The 19,460-nt window shown below is 46.8% G+C and overlaps 1 protein-coding gene across 4 annotated transcripts in view; it reads right to left on the bottom strand.

Annotated features, from left to right (window-relative positions):
• ZFHX3 (zinc finger homeobox 3) overlaps positions 1-19,460 on the bottom strand; it is a 1,295,574-nt gene that overhangs the window by 135,995 nt on the left and 1,140,119 nt on the right. For all 4 annotated transcript variants that reach the window (XM_070613798.1, XM_070613801.1, XM_070613799.1 and 1 more), the window contains one exon: positions 14,289-14,785. In XM_070613798.1, coding sequence (XP_070469899.1) covers positions 14,289-14,785 — 497 coding nt within the window. The remainder of the gene's footprint in view (positions 1-14,288; positions 14,786-19,460) is intronic.

Genomic DNA, 19,460 nt, shown 5'->3' with positions numbered 1-19,460 from the left:
ACCATGGGCACACTCTGCAGTACTTTTGTCATTCAATAAAAATGTATTGGGCTAGTGTCAGACATTGTCCTAAACACCAAGGATACAGCCATCAAGAAGACAACCAAGGTCCCTGATCTCTCGGGAGACAAATAAATGAAGGAACAAATCAGAAAAACAGATAACTATCAATAAAGAGAAATAAATTCAAGTGAAGTGATGGTGTAGCTACTCAGAGTGGATAGTCAGGGAATCCTCTCCAAGGACCAGATGTTTAATGAGCGCTGAATGTGGAGGTCAGGGGAACACACTCCCGGCAGTGGAACAGCAAGTGCAAAGGCCCAGCAGGAGGTGCCAGCTTGGCACATTGAATGAACAGTAAGAAGGCCAGCGTGGCTCCAACATAGTGGGCAAAGGGGAGGGTATTACAAGATAAGGCTGGCACGGTGGGCAGAGTCCAGGTCGCAAAGGGGTTTATAAGTCAGAGTAAAAAGCTTGGCTTTTACTTTAAGTGGGACAGAAAGCCATTGCTGGGACTCTGCAGGGCAGTGATAGGACCTGATTTTCTTCTTCATAAAATCACCATATGGAGACCAGATTGTACGGGGCAAAAACAGAAGCAGGGAGAGAGGTGACACAGTGAGAGACAACGGGCAGGGTGGTGAAAACATATTTTGAAGGTGGAGCCAGCAGGTCTTACTGACGGTTTGGCTGCAGGGGAGTGAATGGAAGAATGGCCTCCCAACAATTCCCAGCTGATTGGCTTGGGCAAATGGTAGACAGGAGGTGGCCCTGACCAAGACGGGGGAGCCCAGAGGAGAAAGGAGTTTGGGGGTTATGGTCATCAAGACTTCTCTCTAGGCCATGCTAAGTCTGAGGAGTCAATTACCAGACATTCAAATGGAAATGTCCAGTAGGGAGGTGGATAAAGGGAGGGCTCAGGGCTTGAGACACAGACTCGAATGTCAACAGACGGTAGGCGCTGTTTATAAGCAATGGATTGAACAAGTCACTCAGGGAGACTTACAGACAGAAGAAAGAAGGGGGCCTGGGCCAAGCCCTGGGCACTGCAACACTTACCATCAAGAAGCCAGCAAGGAGAGCAGGACGGAGGGCCAGAGGGGGCCCAGGCAAACCAGAAGACTGTTGTCACAGAAGTCAGAGGGAGGAGGGAGAGGAAGGGTGGCAAATGCTGCTGAAAATTATGGAGGGCCAGAACACGGCTGATGGATTTGGCAACCCAGAGGCCGCCGGTGACCCGTCACATCAGTGGTGAAATGTGTCACTTCTGGATCCAGTTTTTAGGAAGGGACATCGTGAGTTCACTCACAGGGTGGGCATGACAGAGGGTGAGAGGCTGTTAGTGAAGAGAACTCCTCAGTTAGTCTGGCCTCGGGCAGGTGCCACCAGCCCAACTAGAAACCAGTCGCCTTCGGAGGCCCACAGCCACCAGCGATGCCCAGGGCCACCTGCAGAAAAGTTCTTTCATCCTGTCTGTTCATTCCTACCACAGAGGCGGGAGGGAACGAAAACGCCACCTCCCTCCTGCTTCCTGACCCCCCTCGCTCTACCTCCAAGAACCTGTTTTTGTCCCATGCATGACTTGTTCAATTTCACTAACCAAATCACGGGTGTCCTATACTTTTTAACCATCTGATGTCAAAACAGCACCTTTCAAACACTCCTCAGCTGTGTTCATTGCAAACAAACTTGCTTGCAGGAAGGACGAGAAAGCAAAGGCAAAGAATTAGTGACCATCTACTGGTGTCTGCTTGTCCCATCTCCTGCCACATTCTTGAGAGATATCCACACCGGCTAAGGCAGCCAGGATCCTGAACAGGCTCACCAACCAGCTGGGGCAAAAAACTAACATATGACACGGAGGCCAGCCCGGTGCCAAAGGGTACGACGTTGCTCAGGGCAGAGACACCACCTGTGGCTGCAGCAGCAAGTGAGTTTTCTGGAAAACCAGGGATGTGTCACTGGAGTATAAAGGCTGGACAGGAAGTATGTTTTCCTTAAAGTCTGATTAAAAAAAAAAAAGACCTTTTCTGACAGGGCCTGAAGCCTATCTCAGCAACCGGGGCCGCGTGCATCCAAATCACAATGAAAGGAGCACTTACAGTGACATCTGTTGGATTAATTAGCTGTGTAATTAGTCTCCCCTTGGTGGAGCTGGGCTTTGTTGCTGCTGTCTGAGGCTTTCCCCAGGTGAGATTTCATTCCAAGTGCCACACTCCAAGAGGAATCAAGAGCAGGCCAGGCAAAGAAGAAAAGCAGGGGACGGTGTCTGTGGGAGGCAACGAGAAGGCAGGAGTGTCTGGGGCCCTTCTGGGGTCCTCTGGGAGCTAGAACACCAGAGACGAAAAGTCATCCCCAGAAGAATGACTCAAGAACTCACTGCCTCCGAGCAAACTCGCAGATGCCCAAGCCTGAACTCTGGATAAACTCGAAGCACAAAGGCTGAGAGACGTGAATCATCCAGCAAGATAATGGCGATGGACAGAGTGGGTACGGATTCAACGCTGGACATGACGAGACTGGACAGAACTCTTGTCCCTGGAGGAAGTGTTTGGTCTCCCTACACTGGCAGCTGTGGCCATCACTAATGGGAACCCAGTCTGGGCAAAAAAACAATAAAAATGGTTGGATCCTAATCCAAGAAGCAGAAGTTGAACAAACACACACAAGCAGATGCCTCCAGCCAAGTCAGTCCCCACGGCGCTTCCCAAACCACAGCTGGCTGCAAAGTCACACTCGCTGACTAATGTCTAGGACACTGAGGAAATCAGTCCTGGGACCCGCGCCACTTGGCTTGGCTGACTGGAAGAGCCTAGGAATGCTCCCCAAGCTCCTTCTATCTTTAATGATTTTCGAAAACAAGAGAAATGGCGGTAGAAGGGAAACACAGGAACACAAAGGCACAGCAGAAGCGGGAAGATTACCCTGAAAATCGCTATGGCACAGGGACTCCCAAGCTGGAGGTGAGCCCTTGGGGTGGCCCTTTATCTCCCATACAGATGCACAGAGAGGGACCTGAATGGAGGAGAAATGTAACGTTGCTCAGAGAACCTTCCTGGGGGCATGACAGTCAATAGTTCATAAAGAGTCTGGAACATGAAGCATTCAACTCCAGCACTATTTTAAATCAGCAGGACACATTCTAAAGCTAGATGGGTCATTCCTCTGGGACATTCTCTACCGTAAATAAAGTCAACCTTTCTTAGATGGTCAGGAGCACCGGTGTCTCATCTGCCGGCCCTTTGCGGTGACACATGCTCTCTCCAAGGCCCTACAAAGGGCAAAAGGGAACCAGGGAGCCAACACCAAACCCCAGCATTATTGATCCCACTGTCCCAAAGGCCATAAGATGCATCTACACAAAAGCCAAAGGGAACCGAGTAAAATCTACACATGTGCCCCAAGACCATGCAACCAGCCACAGCCTGGTGACACCAGTGCTCCTCTGACAATTAAGGTGGTAGAATTCTGTTTGAAAAGCCTTGAGGTCATTCAGGATTCTGTCGTCCTTGGTTGTCAGAAGGGCACAGGTACCACCAGGCTGTGGTTGGTTATGTGATCTTTCCAGCTTAATGGCTGGAAGATGATATAAAAGTAAAGGCCTACCAGAAAAAGAGTTCCAGCCACACACAGGTATGACTCGTTTGCCCCAAGTTTTTGGAAAAAATAATCTCCTGCTAATTTGGAACCACACCTGGAATCTGCTCCTCTCTCTCTGCCTGGCCAGAGGACACTCTTCAGATGGAATGGAAGTTCTGAAGAAAGAGCAACAAGGAAGACAAAGAGCAAGGTGCAGGGACCGGGCTCCCCATCACAGAGACAGACACTGGAGGTGAAGCACTCCCAGCAGGTGCTGCTCAGAAAGAGACGCCTACACAAACCGGGTTTTTAAACAACATGTTAGATTTGTTAACCCCAGTCTACACAGAATCCTACTTCAGGCACAAAATCAGCACTCGATACATGTTCTCTCCAGGGGGAGAAATTCCCTTCCCACTTATTTCTGTCCCAGAGACCGCAGGGGACAATGGTCTCAGAAATCCCGTGGCCCTGCCCCTCTGGCTCCCAAGTGCTGGGGTCCAAACCTGGAGGAGGAGAGCAAATCAAGGGGACAGGTGCAGGGACAGCCCCCATGATGGAACTGGGGGTCCCTGTACCCAGTCTCCTTGTTCCTTCTGAGGGACAGGAAAACAAGGACTACCTAGTGTGACAAGTCCCCGCAGGAAGTGCAGAGGTCAGCTCGGAAGTGGCTACAAAGGCCCGACAACCCTCAAGAAGGAGCTTATCCCCAGGCACAGCAGAGAGAGACTCAACAGGAAGAGCAAGTGGATGAGAAATGCCTCCCACGATTCCCACACCCGGGCCATCCTGGCAAACGAAACAGCAGTAAAACTGTTGACCTAAGAGACCAGATATGCTTTGGAGGCCCGAGTCCGGGGTCTGGGAACCTGCCCCGCTAATTAACAGCTTACAAATCAAACACCATCAGTAGATAAATATTTCTAACCTTCTACTTGGTTTGCCTTTTACAGGATGAGGACGTGGGCCCTAGAGAAAGTTCCCTCATCATTCCTAATGAGTAGTCCCAGTTCAAACCTTCTTGCAGCTTTTCCTATTAGCATCCTATATAAGATCGGCACTCGAGGCCTTCCATGTACAACAGCCACTGCACCAGTGCTGTGAACGTCTATCACCTACAGATAAATAATGACGGCAGGAGGAGGCCGAGGAGCCCAAGTGCGAGCAAGGACACTGGAAGCATCTGGCAAAGCTGCGGTGGACTCGGCTGGGCACGCGGACATCCGTCTTGCTGTGTGACACGAAAGCACTTCAATCAAAGGAAATAATGAAAAAATTATTGAAAAGCAAATTTTCGCCAAGAAGTCTGGAGAAATTTTCAGATTTCATTATAGGAAAAGCACTTTATTTAACGTAGAAGATGTGAAAATCTGATACGACAGTTTTCTATAAATAACAAACATTGGAAATCATCATTAAATGCATTTGTAACTTTCCTCTTTTGTTGGGAAACACTGAAAAAAAAAGAGGTTTTACCAATGAAGAAGCCACTGATGTCTCTTCACGCTCGTGTCGAGCAGGTTGGCAGGACACCGTGAAAGAACTTCTTCACCATCCAAAGGTAGCGGTGCCAGACAAAATTCAGGATGCCCAGTTAAATGCGGATTTCAGATGAGTAAATACCATTATATTTTATGGGACACACTTACTAAAAAATTATTTGTTGTTTGAAATTTACATTTAACTGGGTATTCCATATTTTTATTTGCCAAATTGGACGACTCTACCCACAAGCCCCGACTGTGGTATTTTCAACGCTCCCCAGGATCACCACCTAATGCCATTGGTTTCAATAATTGCCAACACTTCTGTGAGCAACAGATTTCCTTAAACATTTTTAACTGTCACCCTACATCCTGGTTGCTTTAAAAAAAAAAAAGTGCTGGAAGCCTGATTTTATTAAAGTATAAAATGACTCAGTACTACCAAAATAGTCTTCATAGTAACAGCCTTTCCCACCTTACACTTAAACAGTATTTATAGTTTCAAGTTATGTTGAAAACAGAATAAAGACTATGGTTCGGGTGTATTATGTAATTATTTAAAAACTCTTGCCTTCTCCTGACAATGCTTAATTGTTCCCTTACAATTTCCCTTTCAAAGCAAAAAACCAGAAACACCTGTTGGGACGAAATATATTCAAATTTGCCCTTTTCCTCCAAGTCCTCAGCAAGTCGCAAGGACTAGAAATGGGGTTCACACCTCTGCCCTGCTACATGGCACCGTTTCCCTGCCCCTCTGGGTTCATCTAGAACAACTGTAACACACGGAGTCGTTCTGGAATGCGGAGGGAGTGGAATATTCACAGCAAAACTGTCCTAAGGGTTACAGACCACCCCTAAGACGGCAGATGGCATTCGTGCAAAGAATTCCACAAGTGTGACTTACTCCTCTACATGAGGGGCATGGGGGTGGTGGAGGGGACAGATACTTTGAGACTTTACTCTCACAAGTAAGTCTAGGGGTTTAGCTTGAGGCCTTAGGGGAGAAGGGAGGCTTTCAAGTATTTTCAGAAAGTGGTAGTTACTTGATTTTCTGAGTTAGACCTCCTTGCTCCTCAGCCTGAGTCAGGGGCCGTGGCACACCTTCCTTGGAATTCAAAAGGAGACTTGTCACTAGCAGCCGAAAACAGTTTATACTGGAAATATGCAGACTCGGTAATGCTATCTCCACGCTACCTGAGTAAGAACTTCAGAAAAAGGAACTTCCAGGACTTTCGGTATTCGTTCTCTATTTTTTTTTTACCCCCCCCCCCCCAAAGATAAACGGTGAGACTCTCAGTCTCCATTAAGGGACAATAGGAAATTCAGCCTCTCTCCCAGGCCTCTGTCCCTCCTGGACATCCCCTCATCCCGGTGAATTTCACGAAGGTAATTAATCCAAGGAATTTCACCCGGGGGTATTCGCTGGAGAGAAACAGGAAAAGGTGAGAGGAAGAAATTTCATCCACAGGACTTTACCCACCTTGAAAAGAGAACTCTCTCTCTGTTCCCTCTTCCTCCTTCTCAGTGCCTTTTACAAACAAACTCTGTAAATATGTTCAGACTGATCTCAATCTGCGAGTACTCTGGAGATGCCGCGTAAGATTTAGAGGAGCGGGGACAGTAAACATGGCTTTTCACATCAGCTAGGAAAAGATGGCTGTCTAAGAAATTGTGGGATAATCAGCCAGCCTATTTGAAACAAAATACAGACCTAAATCACACGACACACAAAAGCAGAGTCTTACAAAGCACCGTAGACAATACAGATTCCTTGTGGATTAAAGATATCAACAGGGGAAAAACGTACCGGAGAAAATATCGATCAAGTAACACCAACCCGCCAGGTTTGAACACTGACTCCAACAACACTCACTGGCTTGTGACTTGCAACCTCTCCATGGCTTGATTTCCCCATTTGAAAATAGGCAAATTAACAGGAAGATTAAATCAGTTAATGTACATAAAGCCAGGATAACAGTATTTGGCTTGTAGTAAGTGCCGTATAGGTGTTAGCTATTATTTTTATTATTTGATAATATTGCAAAGAGAAAACCCCTGGGAAAAGTTAGAAACATACAGAAAAAAGATGTACAGACTGGACATCAGACAAACGAAAAGGTTCTGAATGTTAAAATGCAGCATAAGCGAAGTTAAAGACAAATGAAAGACTGGGAGAAACTCTTCCAATATCCAGAGCCCAGGAAGGATTGCTGGCCCCAAACAACCAAGAGCTCTTGCAAATCAGTCAGAAAAAGGAACCAACCATAAATAAATAAATAAAGGGCAAAGGCTATAAACAGAAAAGTAGATAAAGATATACAACTGGCCAATAAATACAGGAAAAAATGTTCACTCTAATAATTAACGAGTCCCATATTAGAACAATTTTGGCAATCTGATGAAAACAGAAAGATAACAATGGTGTTGGTCACTGCATGAGGTTTTGAGCATCACCTAATAGGGAGGATAATCGATTAAACAGTCACCTTCTTTCTGAAGGGTCATTAGAAAATACTGGATCTACTGACATTATACCCTGGAGCCCAGCAATCCCACTTCTTGGAACAGCACAACTGGAGAGATATGTAGGCATCTGTTGCCCATCTCACGTAACATCAAAACACTGCAAATAATCTAAATGTGTATCAATAAGGAACTGGTTAATAAATGAAACACTTTATAGCCATAAAAAAGAGTGAACTAAATCTCTCTTTACTGACCTGAAAAGATTTTCATGATAAAAAGTTATACGAAAAATGCAAGCAAGCCAAAAGCATAGCATGTGTCTATAAAGATTTTTTTTTTAAAAGATTGGTCCTGAGCTAACATCTGTTGCCAGTCTTTTTTTTTTTTTCTTCTTCTCCCAAAGTCCCCCAGTACATAGTCATATATTCTAGTTGTAGGTCCTTCTGGCTCTGCTATGTGGGCCGCCGCCTCAGCATGGCTTGATGAGCGGTGCCAGGTCCGCACCCAGGATCCAAACCTGCAAAATCCTGGGCTGCTGAAGCGGAACATGAGAACTAACCACTCGGCCATGGGACTGGCCCCTATAAAAATTTTTTAAGTGAGCACTATGTATGTATACACACACAGACATTTCTATCTGTAAAAATTTTTTAAGTGAGCACTATGTATGTATACACACACAGACATTTCTATCTGTATAAGCATAGAAAAAAGCCCAAAAAGATGTAATCTAAACATAACAGCATTTTGTTTCTGGAGAGTTGAGTCAGAGCAGAAAAAGGACTTTCATTTAAAAAATTATTGGAAAATACTTAAAGATACGAGAAGGGACTCAGTCGTAATACTGTATATATGCAACATCATTCCAATTTTGTAAAATGCCTATGTTTTACACAAAGAAAAGGAAATAAAAATATGCTCTCACATGGTAAGATTAGGCTATTTATTTTCTCCTAGGCTTCCTTGAATGCTTCAAATTTTCCACAGTGATCATACATTACTCATACTAATTATTTTTAGCATAAAAAATAAGGAATCCACACTTTATTATTAGCTTACACTTGAGGTAAACATGGAATGTTAGTATTGTAAGACATAATTAAGAACACAATCACATTCTAAAAGGGTCTGATCAGTTCTTTACTATCTACAAAAAGGATTCAGGGAAAAAGAAAAAAAGAGAGAAAGCAAAAACACTGAAAGCATCTGGAAAAAAAGGAAAGTGCTATGGTTAACAGTTGTAAAACTGGTTTTTCAACAGGTGGCATATTTAGTACTGGACTTCTAAAAAACAGGCACATCAAGTAAGATTTCAGTTCCATTATGTGGTGTCTTAAGCCCCATTATGTGGAGCCAAAAGATAATGCTGACTCCACCTTCTTGACATGAGGGTGAGCACAACACTATAACCGAAGGGACCCGAGCAAAGCTAGTGCTTAAAGACAATCAGCTGAATGAACATGCTGACTGAGATAATACCCATCGGGGGGGATTCAGACGAAGGTGGATAGGATGGTTCTGGAGGGAGGGAAGGACAAGGAACCTCCGCGGTGAGGTGCCAACCTTTCACACTGCACATATTGGCGATACGTTGGCCATAGTTCCTACAGCAGTGAAAGATTAACTTTGCCATTGCCCAAGCACTCCCTCCAAAAAAAATTTGATCTTTCCATCTTCCTAGAGTCCACTTGAGTTTAACTGGCGGCCAGGAGGACTGCCAGAAGCAACTCGGGCTCTCCAGATGACTTGGGGCCCACGTGCAGTCTCCCAGCCGAGTTCCAGAAGCTCCACATGCCGTGAACCCAGCCATCAAGAGAGGGAAATGACCCTCAGACCCCCAGCTGCTCCAGGAGACGGAGGGCATGAAAGCCAAAGGTGCTAAAATTTACCAAAACATCTGGTCTTTCACACCTAAATCAACCACAGGAAAACACTCCTCTCCTTCCATTTTTGGTTGAAGTCACCAAGGTATGGGGAGACGAAGGCAGAAGTATGTATGCACTTAAAAAAAAAAAAAAAAGTCGACCTGATGAGAAAACAAGGTTTGAGGAAACTGGTTCCAGAATGACAATGTAAACCAGATGACACTTGCACCAGTGCTTCCAACACGTAGCCAACCCAGGGTGGAGAGGACGAGGAGGGAGGGGATGCTCACCAGAGGATTTACGCCTTTTGCTTTCCAAGGAAGACAAAGGCCACCAGTGACCACTTCTGGGCATGAAGCGGGCAGCTGTCTTCCAAAGACTCCCACCCCCTCACTGCACCCAGAAGGGAGCATGGAGAGTGCAGATTGCAAACCACATCTCTGTCCAACTTGTTCTACCTCCTCTGATTTGTCCACCGCCCCATGACGAATTTATGGCCCTGCTGGGACAGTGAGCCTCAAGTTTCTTACATACCAGGGAAAGAACTGAGAAGGATTTGAAAGTAACACAGAGTCTCATGGCTTTCTTACATCCTTCCGCCCTGCATAATCCAAACAGGATGGCAGGAGTGGAAGTCCACTGTGTGGAGAACTTGGAGGTATGTTTTTCAGCCAACTGGTGCTGGACTCTTCCTCCTACTTTAAGCCAACCAGAGTTGGCATCTCACCCCGTTTGCCTGGCTGGCCCAAAGAGCTCACATGGGGCCCAGACCCAACTCCGTGGCTGACAAGCTTCTCTGTGTATAATTTAAGATTAATATGAAACCTTTGCGCTTGGCCCAATCAAAGGAGCCTCAGCTGGGAACCGTTTGACTAATAGATTCTGGTGGGGTCTTAATCTATCTGCTAAAGTTGATGGATTTCCATTCCAATGACTCTCAGGTGAAGGAAAACATCAAAGCGAACAGGAGATCCTAATAGTTGGCAGGTGTGCACTGATCGCCACCCGCCCTTTCCGCACCCGCTTCCCCCAAGCAGAAAACACTACACATTCAGAGAGCTCACCAGGGACGCCACATAGCAGGAAGTCCAGATAAACACAGAAGAGCTCCCACCAGCTCTGAGCCCACACCCTGCGGACTCAGGATCTACGCTGGCATGAAGGAGAGCAGGGGACAGGCATCTGCCAGTACCTGCCGCCCTCTGTTTTAAGACAAGCAAGAGCACCCCACCTCTCCACAGGTGGAAACAGTGCGAGAGTGGGACCTGGGTGTGCAGGTCCTCAAAGAGAGGAGTGATTCATTTACACGAGAAAGCAGAAAGGTACAGAATTCAAGCCCTGACGAGAGACAAGTACCTCTTCCACAACACACTTCCCTCCTTGCTCAGGTGGTCACTATGGACAGAAACCACGAGGCCAGCCTCTAAGCTGCCTGGGGCCGCTGGCCTTCCGGCTGTGTCCATCAATCACAGTGCCCCATAATGGCAGGTGTCAGAATACGGGCATGTGACCACTAGGGCCTGGACCAGAGCCTACCACGATTTAAGACCAAAAAACACTCCAGGAATGTACCCATGGGTGCTTCACAAAAGTAACATGGGAGTCCAGGGAAAGGAGACAGCCTCCACCTGATGCCCAAGGCTCTCCGGCCTCCCTCTCCATCCACTTCCAGGAGGCAGGGAGGAAGAATTCACTGAACAGTAACCTCGACTGAAAAACCGCTCTCACACAATAACCAAAACTAGACATTCCCAAGCAATGGAGATCACCAGGTTTTTCGTTTTTTCGGTTTTGGGGGTTGTTTTTGCAGATTAGCCAAACCCTCTTTGTGTCCGGATTAGAAATTATGTCCCGCTTTCAGATGGCTCAGTCCTCATTCAGCAACGTGTGTCCCAGCATTTATGACACCAAAAGAAGTGACTCTGGACCAGTGTGAGGGCAGATGACACACCGGAAAGCTCCGCCTCTGCATGCATCTGCAGAGACCGCTGCTGTCTCCTCCAACGTGGAAAAGGAACAGGAGGGAAGGAAAGCCACGGTGGAGACGGAGGGTGGGAGGCTCATCAGGAAGTCAAATACATCACGGCCACTTGAGTGGGTGCAGCAGAAAGCAAGTTTGGGAGTCTCCCTGACCAATAATGAATCATTTGCCAGGGAGCTGGGGTGGGGTCAGGGTGGGGCATGGGGAAGGGGTGAGTAAGGAGGGCTGTGTGTGAGAAGCCCGGTGCCCTCCCCGGGGCAGCAGCATCTGGAGCTGTTTCTCTAGCAGACAGTAAAGAACTCGATTACACCCAGTTAACTGCGCTCTAAACTGATTATGCATGTGCTGGGCTAATGGATTACATTAGCAAGAGGAAAAATAACATGCAATCAATCTCCATTTACTACAGGCCACACCAGGGCCTAGAGAAAAACGGACTCTCCAACCACCTCCAATCCCCACCCCAAATCATGAAACCCCGTGAGATGGAGCCCACTGAGTGGCAAGAGAAGTCTTAGTCACACTGCAGGACAAGCATCGGAATGATGAGCCCATCTCTGTGTCATCCAGGAATGGGTGGGAGAGCTCCCCGCCCCCACAGCAGAGCCACAGCAAGCCAAGGGACATTCATTACCCAAGGACTAATGAGACCAGGCTAATGACCTTCGGCTCCTGACACAGGGAATTCTGCCCTTTGTGTGGGGGGCTGCTCGCCCCCCAGGGATGTGCCGGCCAAACGCATTGTTTGGGCACCTCTGCTTCAGGCGCTGGTCTCCATGTCCTACCCTGCATCCCCAAGGCCCTTCTACCCACACCGCCTTTTTTGAGCAGGAGTTTCTTCCATCTTTTAAAAAAAAAAAGATGAGAAAATGTAGGCCAGAGAGGATGAATGTCCTGAACTAGTTCAGCAAAATACAAATGGAAACACAAATTGCTTCCCTTCCATCTCCCCTGGACATCACTCCACCTGATTCTCCAGGTGTGACCTGTGGACGTGGTTTGGGACCCAAAAAGGGAGATTCTCAGTGAATCCTCCAGGTTCCCAGCCCTTCAGAAGCAAAGCCAAGGGCCTGGTATACTCTTATTGGAGGACGTAGTTTGGAGAGTTAATCACCACTGTGGGCATTTTATACTCTAAAGGGCAATTTTTCCCTCAGATGGAAGAGGCCAGCTTCATGTCACCTCTAAATGACCTTCATCAAAGTTGCATACAATTTTCAACGGCCACACCAAGTCCTTTGTACTAATTTTGCTCAGTCAGGTCCTTTGGAAACTTTTTTCCACTGTTTTTTTTCCATCAGGTTTTCTTGACCACATCGGCACCACCCTGTGGCCAGTTAAGACCTCCAATTTAAACCGACTGCAAGGAGCCTTTTCTTTCAACGATGGCACAAAACTAAGCCATCCAGTGACGTTTGTGCTCTCTTATGACAAGGGAGTTGGCGGGGGGGTCCAGACCTTCCCCACTGCATCACTCCAGCCCATCCATGCTGGAGTCAGCAGTCAATTCCAGAACATTCTATTCCCACTACCTCATGCCTGCTTTCTCCTCCTTTCCCTGAAATGGTTTCTCATCCATGTTACACAGGCCTCTCGCCATGCTGAGAATGAGCAACTGTAAAACAAATGACAGTGATCATTCTCAGCAGACACCGATATGGGGAAAGGATCAGAAGTCTCCCTTATGTGGCATCTCCATTTAAAATCACCATGAGTGAAAAGGGGATTCAGTGAGCTCAGGGTCAGCAGAAACTCGGCGCTCACTGGCCCAAAGACATGGGAGACAGCATGAAAGGAAGGAAGAGAGACTGATAACAAAAGGGAGGAAAATGGAGAGAGAGTGTGAGAGGGCGTGGAAGGTGTGTGGAAGGAGGTTGGGCAGATTTATGGCCATTTGTACCTGATTGTTCATACTAAAGCCATTACGGGATGATTAGAGAAAAAGGTGAGGCTTTAAGTCCAGTGAAAATCAATAGAAACGTCTGGAGCAATTCTGCCGTGCAAGTGAAAGGACTATTTACAGTATCCGGGCACCTCCTCCTCGTTCCCATCCACAGACTGAGAGAAAGGCCGCAGGGGGGTTAGAAAGGAGGGAGGGGCCGGAGGACGGAGGAAGAGGAGGAGGACGGGAGAAGCCAAGAAAAGGGAAGGAAAATAGAATGAGGAAGAGGAAACAGGGGTCATAGAATGTGGGAAGCAAAGGGACAGAGAACCAAGGAGCTCCCTTACCTGACCTTATTTTTCCCCACAGCACTGACCACCTTCTAGCCTGCTAGATAACTTCTTCATTGTGTTTATCACCCACCTGTCCCCAGAAGAGTGGAAGCTCTCCGAGGGCAGAGATTTTGTCTATTCTGTGCATGGATATAGGTAGTGTGCGGAACAGTGCCTGCTATATGGCAGGTGCTCAATGGCTATCTGTAGAAGGAATGAACGAATCAACAATGCAACGAACAAATGAATGAAGCACCCGATGGGCATCCAGGAGAGAACACATTAAAAAAAGAAGGGAACAATGAGATGGGAAAGGAGAACAGAAAGCATGCAGGAGAGAGGGGAGGCACAGAAGCAGAAAGGTACAGAAAAGCGAGAACTAGGGAAACAGCAACTGTGAGCAAGGAAAAGTGTCAGCTGTAAAGAGAGTCAAGGGGGAGAGGGTACAATGGGACAGCATCAGGCTGCTTTCAACAAAACCTGCCCCTCAAAAGGGGGCGCCCACCAAGAGAACCTTCAGGAACCAGATCAAGCCTGCCACCACAATGCAGCTTCAGGAGGAATTGGACACCAACTCCTCTTCCAACAGCAGGTTTACCATCTAGCCACCAACCCAGCCACAATAGGGTCCATCCACCCCTAGCCCTCCCCATCCCCCAGTGATCCAATGCCTGCTTCCGGAGACAGCCTGGGTCTTACCTTGTACAACTTCAGGCTGGCCTCATGCCTGGAGTTGGCCGTGTGCAGCCGCAGCTTCTCCAAGCTGTTGGTGTAGTAGTCACAGGCATTGCACTTGAGGTGGACGGGGTTGCCAATGGCCACACACTTGAGCCGCCACTCATTGGCTTTGCCGCCTTCCTTGATGTGGGCCACCAGCTGGTACTTCTGCACGTGCTTGTCCGTCTTGCAGTGCAGCTGGAAGTTGGCCTTGAGCTGGGTGTTGTAGCGGCAGAGCTTGCACTGGTACGAGTCCCCCATCACGGCCTTCCACTCGTCCTCCGGGAGGCTGCGCTCCACGTTCATGTGCAGCCCCAGCATGTCCAGGTTGTCCGTGGTGAACTTGTTGCAGACGGCGCACTGGAAGAGCTTCAGTGACGGGTCGTTGGTCTGGATGAAGCTCTCACCCAGGTTCATCAGCTCCTCTGACACCAGCTGTCCGCCCCCGAGCCGCATGTCTAGAGGGATCTCACCGCCCACTGTGGGGAAGGACAGGGGAAGAGAATCAGAGGCCAGGCTCATAGCTGAGGCACCACCCAGCCCTGCCCCACCCTCAACCCAAGTTCAAGGAGAAAAAGGTCACAATTCAAGTGTTGCAAGGTGCTACTACCTGTAAAAACAACTTTAAAAATAATCAACTTCATGTGTTCGCATTTTCCTACAAACATTCTGAAATTTGTGGAAGGCTTCATGCTTGTTTTCTTTTGGAAAAGAACACTTAGAAAAAGGCAGGAACCATAATCTCTTGAATATTTCAATTCAACCCCTTGCTCAGAGCCAAGAAAAGATATAAATAAGCATCATTCGCTGGACATAATAGAATCTGAAACTCCAGACCCCAAAAGTTGGAAATGAGTTAAAGTGCAACCTAAGATATCAGGGCTTTACGGCAAATCAGAATTGGGTCCAGAATTTATCTAAAGCTGCACTGCCCAACAGAACTTTCGGTGGCAATGGAAACGTTCTATATCTGCACTGTCAGATGTGGTAGTCACTAGACACATGTGGCTATTGAGCACTTGAAATATAGCTAAGGTACAATGAGGAACTGAACTTTTATTTAATTTTAATTCATTTAACTTTAGATAGCCACATGTGGCTAGTGGCTACTGTACTGGACAGCGCAGCTCTAAATCAGAGATTTCGGGAATGACCTTTCTATTCCTCATCACACTCCACTGGCCAATGTCCTACCTACACATCAAAGGCGCCAGTCCCTCCCACATCTCCCCAAGAGTACAATCTTTTCCCTTTTCTGAGTCTCCACACTTTGAAATGTAGGTCTCCCAAAGAACACGTCACTTTCTCCTTTGTCATAACTCAGCTGCACACAGAGCCACGTGCTGGCCAGTGTCCCCATCAGAGTGCAGCCTCATTAGGACAGGGGTCCAGTCTTATCCTCGCTGAGAGGCTAGAGAGGACAAAACCCCCTGCACAGATGCCCTACTGTCTGCCGTGCCAGACAAGGGTGTAAAGGAGCCGAAACGTTACAGTTCAGGAAGGATCAAGATGGGCAGTGAAACGCAAAGATCAGCTCATGGTCCCAAGGAAAAGGGTCCGAGAGAGCTCTGCTCCTCCCTCTCTACCCCTGTCCTTTGTCAGTCCATCACTGCCCTGCATAAACCAGGGACGGGCTCTCACTCACCAGCGGTAAATTAATACCGCGAGCTCTTATTTATATCACGAGAAAGGCTCGGAAAGAGCTGCCTTCCCTCCATTACCTAGAGCGCACAGTCAAGCAGAACGCTGAGCACCGGCTTCTATTTTTGCCTCTCCCCTAAATACAGGTACACTTGAGCTATTATGTCTGCCCCTGCCCCGTCCCAACTGATATTTAAATTTGACCTTTTACGTGTGGTTGGGTTGAGGTTATTTTTTTTAAATGACTGATTAGAATCCAAGTTAGTGGCTAATCAAAGAAAAGATGTTATTTAAAAAAAAAAAATGGTTTTCTTATTTACGCTACACAAGACCTCAAGTGAGAAGATCAGTACAGGCTCTACTGAGCCGACCGGCTGCGTTTGAAGCCTGTGGGCAGTCTAGCAAGCCACAGAAATCTTTGGCACGTGCATTCCAGAAGCCTTGGGAAGCCTGCTGCTTGTCTTCTCTCTTGCCATCTCCCCTGGTGAGAGGAGCCATAGCTAAGACATCCTTTCTAGGACAAGAGAGAAAAAGAGGGGGAAAAAAAAACATCTGAAAGCTCCATCCTTTAATAGGGATGAAGGCCAGGCAGCATCCTGCAACATACACAGCGTTCAGGAAAAGCAGAAACTTCCCAGAGGGTAAGACAGGAGCAAACATATATTTGTTTCTGATGCCGACCACCTGAAGCATCAAATCTTCACCACTTTTTAAATTTAACCTCAGCACATCAATATCACTCTAAAGAGAAATTCAGCTGTCACTTGCTGGATGCCTGAGTGAAAAGAAGTCTTCAGAACACGCAGAGCAAATAAGTTCCTATTCCCATTCCGAGCTCTTAAAATGAAATGCAAATCAAAGAGAGAAGCAGAGAAGCGGTGAAATGAGGGCAACAGGCAAGCCGAAACTCCTTCCGAGAACCAGACCCCGGAGGAACAAACCCAGGGCTTAGAATCCTACAGATCCGTGGAGCTAGAAGGAACCAACTCAGCCCCCAAGAAGTGGAGGAGAGCCTCCCTAAGTGAGAACTTCGCAGGTGTTTACTCTTCAGTCACACTGGACAGATGGTCACGGAAAGGATTGGCCCACATCTCCCTACACGCACCTAACTTTCACCCTGGAAATTTACAGCCTGGCACACGAGCCCACACATCATCCCAGAGGCACATAGATTAAAAGACACTTTCTAGAATCAGAAGCAGAATCAAAGGAGCTATTTAAATCTCATGCAAGTGTCCTGTGGCTGGCTGGCTACTTGGGAAACATGCAGATGTCCCCACAAGCTACCCATTTCTCAGTGCTGTGCTGAACTTTTAGAGTCTGAAGGGATGTTTGGAAGGATAGTTAGGTGGCCTCAAGTCTAATATCCAGTCTACAAATGGCAGCACATCCAACCAGACCAGACCAAGGGTGCAGACAGAAAGAAAGAGGCCATCAGAAAGAAAGCACTGCCAGAATCAGCATCTGTGTGATATCACTGAAGAGAAGGTTCCAACGAGGGAAGTAAGAAGAGTAACTTTGTAAGCAAGAGTTTATTTCACAAAAACTTTATTCCCCCTGCAGAGCCCAGTAATATCTAATACCACCTACGGGCTTCTCATAAATTGTCGAAAGAAAATCCAGTAGAGTTGCAGACAAAACTGAAAGTTACGGCTCTTCTCGTTTGCATACACTGGCTTTTACTGAGGTCGTACGACTTACATTCCAAGTCCTTTGGACACGTCCTATGGAACCCACACCCACTCAGGCTTCCAGCATGAAGTATTTGTGGCTCTTGCTCCATCTCAAATTCTTGTGGCCCAAGGCAGGCCCAGGAGGTTTCCAGAGACTCACCTCAGCTGACAACGGTGACACTGGAAATTCAAAGGCCCTTCCTGGCTGACCTGGATAAGGTCCTTAGATGGAGGAGCGCTATTCTCTTTAAGAAATAAAGTACGGATCTTCTAGGTGTGTCCAGAACACAGGGATTCATTCTTCTATTTCTTCTGCATCTGCCATAAGCCAATAATGCATGATGCCCCGCAGACTCACAGACACTTAGTGTAAAATCAAAATATTCCTCTACCTCTCAATTCAAGCCTTAGCCAGAATTACTGGTTTTCAAGGTAATTAAAAAGATCTCACTTTGATCCAGTATGAACCCATCCATTTTCTGTGTCTTCATTCCACCTACATTATATTTGATTTACTCCAAGATCTGCCTCCCCAAGATTTTAAATCTCCAGACATGAAAACCCCAATTCCCCTAGGCTTTAAAAAAGAGAAAAAGAAAGTCTTAGAGTACTGATGCCATCCCTGGTGTGCATCCCTATGGTTCACTCTGGGGACAAATAAGATGACTAATCCCTACGCATCCATGATTAACCAGTCTGTAAAACATCTTCAAACCGTTTGGTAATAAAGGATCAACGGGTCAATGTTCCAAAATAGAAAACAAGATTAAAGCAACGGGATTCAAATTTAAATGCACAGAAGGAAAAACAAATTAGATGCTATGAAATATGACTTATCAGCAACAATTAGCAATGAAACACCACATAAATAAAGATGTGACAACTGGTAAGGTTTGGCCCCGTGGCATTAACCTAAACCATCCCAGAATAAAGGCACTACTCACACTTTGTTGGTGAGAACAACTTATTCCCACGTCAGTAAGGGGATGCTGCTTAATTTGGGCCATCACTGCTGGTCCCAAGACGTTAGCAGGGTCAGGGAATGGAGACCAGGCAGTGCCTGCACAGGTGGTGGGGACAGTTGTGGCCCAACCATCACACTGGTCATTAGGAAACTGATTTGCAGATTTTCTTCCCATAGAAGCTCTCCCCCAAGAGTGGTCACGATTCTCTTTACACTTTACTTGTGCTTTTCGGCATCTAAATCCTATTCTTCTTGGTCCCATTCTAGACATATTAAGCCAATTGGTAAGACTCTGTGTCTGGACATAGCCAACTCACCTTCTCTAACAGGGGTCCCTTCTCATGGCAACAAAGGCTCCATTAACGAGGATCTAGCTGATATTAGAACTTAGCTTTCTTTGATGTACAATTTTAGAATTTATTCATTTTTCTCCTGTCACACCACTGTGTGTGCCCCAGTAGGGAATTTAATTCCCAGCTATACTAATCAGTGACAACTCATGCAAAATAAGAAAAAAGAACACATCTCTTTCATCAAGATCCTCCTGAACACACTGGAGAACTTTGAGAAACGTATCTGGGTGGCTCCCCACTGAGCACAGAACCAGCCTTGGGTTATTTGAATAAGGTACACTATGGGTACAAGTTCCTCTTATGGAGATGATTTAAAGCTCTGGCTACAGTTTCCTGTAAGTTTCAATAAATATTTAATGGAATCCAAAAGTTTCAGATAATTGTGGCGATTTTTCAAACTGAGAAAGGGGCAGAGAAAGAGAGAACGGGAACAGAAAAGAAAGTTGACCAGAAGCCAAAAACTAAAGGAAACACTAAATTTTAATCCCAGCCAGTGGAGGCGGAGCGTAATCACGTGTGTGCT

This window comes from Equus przewalskii, chromosome 3 (genome assembly GCF_037783145.1).
Source record: "Equus przewalskii isolate Varuska chromosome 3, EquPr2, whole genome shotgun sequence".
Lineage (NCBI taxonomy): Eukaryota > Metazoa > Chordata > Mammalia > Perissodactyla > Equidae > Equus > Equus przewalskii.
The sequence above is the reverse complement of the archived record's forward strand: the minus strand, read 5'-3'. Positions and strand labels throughout refer to the sequence as shown.